Source organism: Delphinus delphis, chromosome 1 (genome assembly GCF_949987515.2).
Source record: "Delphinus delphis chromosome 1, mDelDel1.2, whole genome shotgun sequence".
Classification (NCBI taxonomy): Eukaryota; Metazoa; Chordata; class Mammalia; order Artiodactyla; family Delphinidae; genus Delphinus; species Delphinus delphis.
Window position 1 is genome coordinate 19,610,417 of NC_082683.1, and position 12,200 is coordinate 19,622,616.

The 12,200-nt window shown below is 40.0% G+C and overlaps 1 protein-coding gene across 1 annotated transcript in view; it reads left to right on the forward strand.

Annotated features, from left to right (window-relative positions):
* Window positions 1-320: 320 nt before the first annotated feature.
* MACO1 (macoilin 1) overlaps window positions 321-12,200 on the forward strand; it is a 57,885-nt gene continuing 46,005 nt past the window's right edge. Inside the window, exon 1 of the mRNA XM_060016634.1 lies at window positions 321-563. Coding sequence (XP_059872617.1) covers window positions 484-563 — 80 coding nt within the window. The 5' untranslated portion in view covers window positions 321-483. The remainder of the gene's footprint in view (window positions 564-12,200) is intronic.

The window sequence follows — 12,200 nt, forward strand, 5'->3', positions numbered from 1 at the left end:
CAACAGGGCATAATATAGGATGTTATATTTATAGGGCCTATTTATAAGCCTCTATTTAAGTCTTTTCTGATAGGCTCGGACTCGGGCCCAGACACCGTAATGATTGGGGCACACCTCTGTCCTTCAAAGAGGCGGGTTCTAGAGTCCGTTTTGCCACAGCGGGCCCTGGGATTGGCCGGCAGCGGCGCAGAGGCGCCTTCGATTGGTCCTGAGGGCCGTCCGTCGGAGCGGAGGAGGCGGGGCAGGCGGCTGGCTGGTGCTGGGGCGGGCGGGCCCCGGAATTGTCATTTCTTTGTTTCCGAAGGCGGAGGAAGCGCTGAGCCCACACCTCCTCGTCCCACCCCCTCCCCCCGGGTGCTGGCTCCATGTCTGTGTGACCGGCCCCAGGGGTAGAGTCCAGGCCCGACGCGGGGCGGGCCGGCGGCGGCGGCGGCTGAGGTGAGAGGCGGCGGCGGCGCGGGCACCCGGCCCCCCAGCGGGAGGATGAAGCGGCGGAACACCGAGTGCAGTAAGCTCCGCCGCCCCCTAAAGCGGAACCGGATCACCGAGGGCATCTACGGCAGGTGAGCGGCGGCGCCCCCGCCTCCGCCGGCGCGGGCCCTGCGGCCCCCGGCCGTCTCTGGAGGGGCCGAGCCCCGTTATGTAACCCCGACTAGGCCTCACGCCCTTGCCGGGGGCTCCCCGGAGGAGCGCTGCCCATGGGGCCCCGGGCGGCCCGCCGGGGTCCGCCCCGAGGGCGCGGGGCGTGGCGAGGGCCGACGGCCCGGCTGGGAGGGCGCGGCGGGCGCGAGCCGCCGTTGGGACTGTCCCCAACGGCGGTGACCCCCTCCCCATCCGCGCCGCCGGGCCCTCGGGGCTGCTCTAGGGGCTGAAGGGCCTCCGCTGGTCCCCCAGCCCGCTCCGGCCCGGGAGTCGCCGGCCTGAGTCGGGAGGCGCGTGGACCATATGCACTGGTGCGGGGGAAGGCTGACAAAGTTGGGAGCAGACAGTGGCCCCGCGGTCCCTCTGCGGACTGGGCAGGTGGCCACGTTGCCCCCTTTCGCCTTTTACTTCTTTTATGGAATCTCAAACTTGGCACCGAGGGCTGAAGCCGATACCCCCAAATCATGGCCTGTGGCCCCGCTCCAGACTCAGAAGGAGTGATGATCATTTTCTCAGCAGCATTATTTTGACAATTCCAAGCAGATAGTTTTATTCGACCCCTTTAAAAAGGATTTTCTTCAAACTCGCGTGGTTTGTTGTTGTTGTTTTTAGTTAGTTTTAATTCTCCAAAAACAAAGCAGTGTCCCTTTAAATAGAAATTGAATTCAGGACTGAGGGGTAGAAGGACAACAGGTTCATGGGGCAACTTAGTGAGAATCCCAGCTTCCCTAAGCAAAATTTGTGTAGGACTGTTATTTTCTGGTTCTCACAATGTTAATTCTGAATGGTACCTGCCTTGATAAAGAAATGATTTCAGAGGAGAAGTAATTAGTTTACAAAGGAGAATTCTCAGGATGTGCATATAAGCTTGATTGGTGTTTTACAGTTTAGCTCTTCTAGCTGTGGGACTTAGAGAAATATGTGAGGTAGCTGATAACACCCAAGTTGCCTTAGCATAGCTGTACACCTTGCACATGCTACTGTTTACACATTTAAAATGATTCCTTTCCACAAGCAGCTGACCGATGTAAACATTGGGTGTTTTTTTAAATTTCAAGCTTAAAAGGGTTAAGAAGTCAGTTGAAATAAAAAGTTTTTAGCTATATCCTTATGTAATGAGCCGCAGATCATAGGAAGAGTTCATTCATTAGACAAATACATGTACTATGTGCCAGGCCCTGTTCTAGCTAGTAAGGGTGCAGCAGTGAGTAAAACAGGCCAAAATCCATGCTGAATCAATCAAACCTGCCCATTTAAACTAAAACTGTAAAAGCAAAAACCATTTTTCCTACAGATTTAATGGGTGGGGGAAAGTTCTCTTCAAGTGACACAGACTATAATTCTTGAATAAAGGAAGGGTTTTCCCCCTGCCTATTGAAAAAGATTTGAACAATTTAATATTAATAGTGACACAAGAATAGAAAAAGCGTATTAAACAGAGTTGGTAAAGCAAGGACAACCGTGCCATTTGAATGGCTGCTATTTACAGTAACATATGATGATGTACTTCTGTTTATAGTGAGAAGACTGGGAATCCCATATTGTTTACATGTTTTCTGTTGTATTTCAACTTCTCTGGTATTTGAACAAATATGCCCAGTTTAGTACCTGCCCCATAGTAACCACTCAGTCAGTGTGCATCAATGTGAAGAAGTGAATTTATTGTCTAATTAAGGTCTATTATTTTACTGATGAACTTTTGGAATTTGAATTTTCTTACCCTAAAGGTTAATAGTAAATGCCCTATGCAAGTTATTCAGAGTTTCATCTGTAAAAGTTTAAAAAACCAACAGTACTTCAGCTCTCAAATATCCTTACTCTTCTCTATTTGGCATTCTTTAGGTTAAACGTTAATAAAAAACTTACATATATTTCTACTTTCTTTTCTCTTGGAGCATCATATATCAAATGAGTGTTTCAATTCACTTATCTGTTTCTTAGTGTATATTATGGAGTATTATATTATGGAATATTATTGTCTGAAGAACAAGACCATAGTGTTGGGGTTGTTTTTTTTTTTTTACAATTTTGTTTTTAAAAAGATTTAGAAAATTTCCAGTTATTTCTAAAGCAGACAGAATGAGTGGGCTACTTACAAATTAGGTGTTTGAGGATTTGTGAGTATCAAATTTCTGTTAATCATCACATTTAAGTCTACACTAAATTGTTTTTCACACCATTGCCCATTTTGTTTCTCAGTGTCTGGCCAATTTTTATCTCATTAAATAGAGAGCTTTGTTTTTTTCTCAGGCTCCGTTGACAGTTTTGATAACCACTATCTACTGTTTCACAGCATAACTTTTCATGGACTTATTATTTTCATGTTCTCAGTCTGCACAGCTCTCTGAGCTTGGCGTAGCAAGGAGGCAGCTGTGGTGAAGAGAGCACTAGACTGGGAGTGTCAGGAGACCTAGGTTCAGACTCAGTGTCCCAGCTCTGCTGTGTGGGATGGGCAGGGCATCCACCGCTTTGAGCCCCAGTTCTCTCACCTGTCAAGTGAGTTTTGAGGACTGAGAGGAAATAACGTACAGTTTGTGAAACTCTGTAAATTCTAGCATGCTTAATACAAACATTATTTAGCATGTAGTTGTTATCGCAGTTTACCATATTTGTTTTATTTTTAAGGGTGAGGAAAGACCATAAGGTTTGGTACAACTATCAAACAAAAGTTGAGTAGTCAAAACAAGGGGTCAGTTTCTGCTTGGTCTTGCTGGAAAAAAATCCTGTTGCTGAGATGCTTTTAATCATGGGCTCCAATCCAGCAACTGTGACTGAGGTGATTGTCAAATGATATCATTATTGTCATTATAATGGCTGTGGTAGAATTCTGTTTCAGGGGCAAGGTAGATGGAAAATGGATTTTAACATTATGTTAGTATTACCTACATTTATATATATGCCCATCATTTGAAAACTGAAATGTATAGAAATATGTTATTCCCGTCAAGTTAGTAATCAAAAATAAGAGAAAGGAAATAGGAATGGTGATTATTTTCTTTTATATTATTATGAGCTAAAATCAATGTCATTTTCAAAAAATCTGAGCCAGTATAGAGCCTGACAGAGAATAGGAATTCAGTCCTCAGTAAATGTTGAGCAAGTGAATTAGTAAATAAATGAATATAAACCAATCCATTCTATTCATTTAAGAACCTGCGTTGTTTTGGTAATTATGGAGGTTACAGGATAAGACATGGTTCCTTGTCTTCCAGGAGTTTACAGTCTAGGAGGCCGTAATAATGCCCTCTTAAATTTGTACAGTGGTTTTGAGGTTCCAAAGAACTTTGAGTTCTGTTCAAGTAAGAATATTTTAGTTGAATTAAATTTTCGCTTGCTGTTTTAGTGGTTCACCTGATGCATTAACAATTTTGCCCTGTACTATTTTATGATGCAGTACACAGTTGCCACTATGTGAGGGAATTATGTATTTTCTAACTCAAATGAAATAGATGTGAAAGTACTTTGGAAATTATGAAAAAAAAGTTATTAATAAGAGAAAGTAAAATGAATAACTCTACATAACTATAACATTTCAGAGGTCCTCGGGTTTTAGGGCAGTGACTCTCTCCCTGTGTCTGCCTTCACACATGGACCAGACGCTCCCAAAAGTAGTATCTAATTACTCCATGCAGTGATTCTCCAGGTGGAGTGGGGTTGGAGTGCTATGTAGATTTTAAAAGGCTTAAGGGAATTCCGGGTGGTTCATTCACCTTTCATCTTGCCAGGCTCCCTACTCCTCTCTGAGAATTAATGATTTTATAATAGGAAGATGAGGAGATAAGGTGTGGTGAGTAGAAGACAGAGGCAGAAACATTTCTGTTTAAAGTCTCTGCAGTTAAAATTGTTCCTTACCCAAGTAAGTAATATAAGAATTTTAAGTAAGGCAGGTGTTTTAAGCTTCAGGAAATGATTTTATAGCTTTGTTACTGGTGGTTGAAGGAAGCATTCCTTCACTGGTGGATTTCTGGATACTTCCTGTCATGGTGTGCTGGGTTCTCCTTGTAGTATGTTGCCTGAAGCTTAAGCAGTGTAGTACTGTACCTGACTTTTACATTTTAGGACTCGAGACTTCCCTGGTCTATACAGTACCTTTTCCCATCCTTACTTCAGAGAAGAGTTTTCTGGCCTTTGACTTTCTAAATGGTCAAAGTTTACATACTTCTCAGCTTCCTAATTTCCTTTTTCAGACCCTCGTCTAAATAATCTGATCTCCAGAGATTTCACTTCTCTGCTTTTCCTGCCCACCTTAATGATGTTTCCTAAGCCTGGTTTTAGACTCCTTTGGGCTGTGCTTACTAAAGCCACGGGAGGCTGGCATGACCCTTGGCTGCCTTGAGTGTACATGTGTTCTGCAACTGAAACCCCAGATACCAGTGTTGCAACCTCACAGCCTAAAAGCATTTTGGTAATCTTGGTAGGCCTTAACTTCAGCTATGCTGGACTTGACATAAAAGTGATAAATGCGGTATTGTTTTAGAGGGGTATTGGGTAGGGGGGTAAGTACAATAGAGAAATTAGAAATTGAAATGTTTTCACCCACCTCTAGTGAGGTGTTGAGCTAAACCCTTGTATTTGCAGTTTCTGTGAAATACATTGAAACAAATCTGCCACACTGAATTTTGTACTTAATTTTTGCTAGTAGTATACTACCTTAAAAAAAAAGTACTTTCCTCCAGTTTTCATTTATGATTCTTCTCGTCTGAGCATTCTTGGCAGTTTCATTTCATTAGACATTTTGAAAATCCCTTTAAGTTGCTGCTATGTATTGAGGCAGGGAAAGGAGGGAATGTGATCTATTCCAGATTATTGGCTTAAAAGCTTCCTGTTTTGTTAATGATACTCTTCCTTTTTCTTCACATTGATACCTCGTGGCTTTTCTTGAACCTCACTAGATTTGGAGACTGATTTTAATGGTAGACTTAATAGCTTATTATTTTCACTTTCTTGTTATATACCTATATATTGTGGACCCAATCCATGTTCTATAAGCACTTTTATTTCCAGAGTCTTTTTCTTTGGCCATTTCTCCCAGATTTCCTCCATATTAACCCTTTGGGGTTTTATGTGTATGTATGTGTGTTTTGTTTTGTCATTTTCTAGGCTACCATCTAGGTGATATACTTAGGGGGCTATAACGAGATATAACATGTATCTTGTGGAGTCTGGAGGGTCAGATAGAAATTTTATAAACTTAGTTGAGATCAAAGTGAAATACTATAATTGGATTACTTTTCTTCGTTAAATTTAGTGTGCTCTTCAAATATAGTTTTTACTTTATTCTCTAGGCTTCCCAGATTTGGGTGTAATTATTTTACTTGGATAGTTTTCAAGAAATAGGTCCAGAAGAAAAACAAGTTCTCTGCTCAACAAGCTGCATGAGTAGAACGGTGCTTACCAACGGTAGAAACACATAGCCTCTGCGGGACTTTTTTTTTCCCCATCGTGGATTTCTTCAAATACCTGAGGAGTGACTACTTCCTCAAGATCTCTCACCTTCAGGCAAATGCACTCTGGTAATGGAAACTTTAAAAAATGTAATCAGCTGTTAAAGTATATTCTTTGAGGCTTTTTATCTTTATTTTGGCATTTAATTTAACTGACATCAAATTGGCCTCAGCTCATCAACCTTCTAAGATGCCTGTCACCCCCAGACTTTGAAGCCCCTTCATAGCACTGGCTTTCATTCCTTTGTATTTTTCCCTCTGCTGCCCTTAAGGATGATATGCTCACATTGACTCATGGGGTTATAACATCAGAAGTAATTTATCCCTCGCCCCATCTCCTCTGTTGCCATTTCTGTTTTAGAGGTTTTGCATTAGTGGATTGAAATGGTGCATCTAGTCCACTTCAGGTGTATCCATAGAGATCACTGACTTATTAAGGCTGTTTGGGATCTGTTTCCTACCCAGCACAGGGGAGGTGACTAGAAATAATCTCGTTCTGTTTTTAAATTATATTATTACTTTGCTCATCTTAAAAACACTTTTAAAAACCAAATAAGCTGCTCAGTACTAAAGTCAGTACTTTGCCATCTTGTAGTAAGGTCAGGAGCTCTGGAGAAAATGGGGGCCATGTTCATGGTCAAACAAAAACTCCTGTCTCAGATGAGAGAGATACTAAGGCTGGAGTCTTCTGTCTCAGATGTAATAAGTATTATTTTCTTGTCTTTTTCTAGACTTGACAAACTATACCTCATGGTTCATTGTGTTTCTGGCTTTTTAAAAAATGAGTTGTCTTTTTATTTTTAAATTACATGTTTCTCTTTTACAATGACCATTCTATGAGTGTGAATATTGTTGGAAAGCAGTCTTGAATTGTCCCATCTTTTGTGCCATAGCTATTTCTGTAAAGAGCATTTGACTTTAACATCTTTTTCTGCAGAGCTTCATAGTGTGTTTACAAATTCATAGTTTATGAATTAAGGTACTGAGTGTTTATTCTTTCATAAAGCACATCTGCTCATTTTTTTAAAACTTGGTTGTCTTGGAGAATTAAAGAATTATGTAACTTGGGGACTTCCCTGGTGGTGCAGTGGTTAAGAATCCGCCTGCCAATGCAGGGGACACGGGTTCGATCCCTGGTCCGGGAAGATCCCACATCCCGCGGAGCAACTAAGCCCGAGCACCACAACTACTGAGCCTGTGCTCTAGAGCCCGCGTGCCCCAACTACTGAAGCCCACACGCCTAGAGCACGTGCTCCACAGCAAGAGAAGCCACTGCAGTGAGAAGCACACGCACCGCAATGAAGAGTAGCCCCCGCTCGCTGCAACTAGAGAAAGCCCGCGCGCAGCAACAAGGACCCAACGCAGCCAAAAATAAATAAATAAATAAATTTAGTTAAAAAAAAGAATTATGTAACTTGAATATGTATACACAAAGGGATATAAAGAAGGGAAATAATATTTATCAAACATTTAGTAAGAGATGAGAAAGTCCAATGTGATGGATAAGCATATGGGCTTTAACATCATATGAACTTGTGTTCGATTAATGTCCCCGACACTAGTTATTTGATCTTGAACAAGTCATCTACCTGCTTTAACCCTCAGTTTTCTCATCTGTAAAATGAAGATAGTAAATAATATTACCTACTTTATAGGATTGTTATAAGGATCATTGAGATAAGTCACGTAAAATACTTAACAGAGTGCCTGACACAGACAGGGCTGCTCAAAAAGTTGTTTGCTGTTACTACTATAATTTTATCTTCATTCTGTTATTTAGTTCCAGTAAGGATATTAGCTTCAGTTTCACAGGTGAGGAAACTGAGATTACAGGAGGTTTCACCACTTGATAGAGACCTCTATCTGCCTTACCCCAAAGTCTGTCCTCTTTTTGTTTTACTTTTTGTGCTACTTCACCCTTTCTGAATGGTGTTTATGTGTAATAACTCTTATGGTGCTCTCAAACTCTCTACTACATGAAGGACAGGTGTCGTTATCTTCATTTTTCAGGTGAAGCAACAGGTACCAGGAGTGTCTTGTGCAAGGCCATTAATCTTTTTTCCTTCTCAAAATGAGAATCTCTTTTCCATTAAATAATCCAATATAGATGTGACAACAATGCAAAATGTGATCCTGGACTGGGATTGATTGATCAATGGGTCTATCTATCTATCTGTTGCTATAAAGGACATTAGTGAGTTCATTACTGAAATTTGAATAACTTCTGTAGATCAGATAATAGTACTGTATCAGTGTTAATTTCCTGATTTTGATAATTGTGTTGTGGTTATATAAGAAAATTTTCTTGTTTTCAAGAATTTCAGGAGTAAGGGAACATTATGTCTGCAAATTATTTTCAAATAGTTCAGGAAAAAACTACGTATACATATATAGGGGGAGAATGATAGAAACTTGATAAAATGTTTTACCTTTTGTGAAATCTGGGTGGAAAGATATAAGGGAGTTCTTTGTATTACTTTGGCAGCTTTTCTGTAAGTCTAAAACGATTTCAAAATGAAGAGTTAAGAAAATAAAAGCAATACATGCTTGTTATAAAAAATTAAAGCAGTATGACAATGTGTAAGTGTAACAGAAAAGAGCTTAGTCCTCTTTCCCTGGAATGAGCACTGTTATATAATTCATAAGTATGGTTTCTTCCTTGATCCATATAAACAAACATATATAGTTCTTTCTTAACAAAAATAGAATTCTGTTTTACACAAAAGTTTCTTGGTTTTTCTTCTTATTTAATCATGTCCATTTCTTTACATAGAAATTTATTTATAATTTTTTAGCAGCAACACAGCAGTGCATGTAGAATTCACTCTGATCTCTGCGGTCTCCTGACTCCCATTCCTGTGCTCTTTCAACAGTGTCCTGCAGCTTATTAGTTCCCTGTTCCTCAGTTTTCTTTCCTATAAAATGATAATAACTGCCTTGCTTATGTCATAGTTGTAAGGATAAAATGAGATAATATGAAAGCTTTTGGAAGAGTTACACAAGTGCGATATAAACATAAGGTATGATTAGGTAGATGATTATTACTATTAAAGATATGAAGCATAATACTTGATTCGTTTATAAAATGAATTTCTAATGTTTGTACAATGTTAACACAATTTTTTAGGGCCTGTGGGTTGTCTTCTTTCTCCTGTTGTCTTCTTTACCTCTTTTAATCCCAAACCCCATAGAGTCCACACTATTAAAAGTGTTTTTGAAGCAGAAATTCTAAAACTCTAAACTTTCCAGTTACATTAGGTTACAGTACTTGTTCCTGATATCTTAATAGTCATATAGTACTTTAGAAAAATACTATACAACACAATTCTTAAAAGCTTTTTTAGTGATTTCCATTCTAGGGTTTTTTTCTTTTTAAATTGGACATATTTCACACTGTTAGATTTGTCATTCCAGTGGCTGTGTATGTGTATAAGCATGAGAGTGTGTGTGTGTGTGTGTGTGTGTGTGTGTGTGTGTGTGTGTGTGTGTGTGATTGACTCTAGAATGGTTTTCTTTGCAGTCTGCAGGAGGCCCAGAATAGAAAAGAAAAATACAGAACAGCTTAGGTCTTCTCAGCCTGCTCCCCTTTTCTGGATTTTACACAAGGATGTGGTTGCAGAACGTAGCAGTGGTTCTTGTCTTGAGGCTCATGCACAACTTTCTGTAGACCACCATTCCTCAGATTTTTTGTCTTGGAACCTCTTTATACTCTTAAAAGTGATTGAGAATCCCAAAGAGCTTTGGTTTGTATGGATTATATCTAAAAATTTTACTGGATTAGAAATTAAGAGAAAAATTTTAAATAATTACTAGTTCATATAACAATAATAAATGCATGAGAAGAGTGGTGTGGTTTTACATTTTTGCAGATTTCTTTAATGTTAGGCTTAATAGAAGATACTTTGAGGACCCCCACAGTAGTCAGAACCAGTGGCAGGTAGGCTAAATGGAGTGATAGTCTGGCATCCAGAGCAAGGCTGATAAGATTTCTTTCTTCCTAGTGGAAAAATAGTGAGAACAGATTGGGAGCAGGTGCATGGTAATCCTTCAGGCAGCAACTGTATTTGTTATCTTCGTTGGTGTTGCTTTGTTCAGACACCCTTCTTAGTCACCTGTGCATTATCTTTCCCTCTACCTTCACTTTGTAAGTGTGTGCTTTGATAAAAGCCCTACTGTTGGTCCTAAACATTCTTATGCATGGCAGGTCATTCATTCAACAACTATTTGTTAAGTTTCTCTGGTGTGCAAGGTTCTGTGCTGGGCATTGAGAATAAAGCAGGGAACAAAATGGGCAGCTCCTCTGTTCTTCTTGTGGACTTTACATTTAAACAATTAGTTATACAAAATGTTATTTAATTATAACATGATTCTTGTGGTATAGGATGCTATATGAACATATAATGGGGTAACTAACAGTCTTTACTGTGGGGTCAGGGAGGCCTTTTTTGAAGAAATGATGTTCATGCTGCGTGCTGAAGGATAAGTAGTAATGGAAGTGCTTCATTTAGTTAAAGTTGTATTTAGGTAAGGATCTTGTCTGTGACTCAGAAAGAAATGTAGAAAAGTGGAAGAATTAACCCTGGACAGTTTGAATGTTCCCAGTTGAGGGATGGATAGCTAACAGTTTGGAGATAAGTACTGATGATCTGAGTAGATCGTTGTCTTCTTTTTGAGAAATTGTGGAATTCAGTGGAAGTTCTATGAGTATGAGAAGTTTATACAATAAACCAATACTTCTCAAATTTTAATGTATGCACAAAGGGTCTAGGGATCTGGTTAATACACAGCCTTGGATTAAATAGGCCTGGGGTGGTCCCTGAAATACTGCTTTCCTAAAAAGTTCATACATGATGCTGATGCTGCTGGTCCATGGACCATACTTTGAGTAGCAAAACTGTAATTACATATAATAAGACTTTAGCAGGATACCAGCTGGACAAGAGGCTGGGCAAACATTCTGGAAGTGATGTCCAATAGGGAGAAGTATTCAATAACAGTAGAGACAAAGCAGTTTGTTTCAAGAGGTATCATGCTACATACTGAAAAGTAAAAGGGATTCACAGTTGCTGTTACGGAGAGGACAGGAAAGCTTGGGATTGTGATAGATGACTACTAGCACAGCCAGTGAAATATTCCACAGACTCATTTCTGTGGTGAGGCCCAAGTGAACTAAATGACCATTAGTCTGCCTAGGGAAAAGGTCAGGTACTGAGGATTGATAGCCACCCTGTGGTAATTATATGAGCTCCAGAAAATGATCTAAGTGACAAGCAGCTAGAGATACTAGAGAGAAGGTGCACTTTACATGGAAAAAGAAGAATGTTCAATACTACTTCTCATTAATCATAGGTGATTAATCCATAGATGGAGGGTATTGCTAAATAGATTCAATTTTAAAAAATGGTTGTAAATGGCAAGGGTAGGAATAGAATGGGGAATTCTATTGGGAATGGAATGGGAAAAAAGAATCTTATAGTTAATATTCACTGTGAAAGAGTCACCACCATTAAGCCTAATGTTTGCATATCTCTTCTGTATTTCACTGGCACCCAGAGTAGAAGCTAATCAGACCATCAGAAGACAATATTGGTCTGCCCTTGTTTCAATATACTATTATGGAAAGTATCTTTTTGTTGCAATTCTGCTTTAAATTTTTGTTCAAGATATTTTATAGTAATTAGTAAACTTATTTGGATCAGAGAATTAAAGTAACAGCAAGTTAGCCATAAGTCATATTATGAACTATATATATAAAAATATTTTATACTTAATCATATTCTTTTCATGGTTTAAAAGAAATATTTTGGAATGTTAAGGGTTTAAAACCCTGTCTAGGGGCTTCACTGGTGGCACAGTGGTTAAGAATCCACCTGCCAACGCAGGGGACATGGGTTCAAGCCCTGGTCTGGGAAGATCCCACATGCCGTGGAGCAACTAAGCCCATGCGCCACAACTACTGAGCCTGCGCTCTAGAGCCCGCGAGCCACAACTACTGAAGCCTGCATGCCACAACTACTGAAGCCTGTGTGTCTAGAGCCCGTGCTCCACAACAAGAGAATCCACCACGATGATAAGCCCGCGCACTGCAATGAAGAGTAGCCCCCGCTCGCCGCA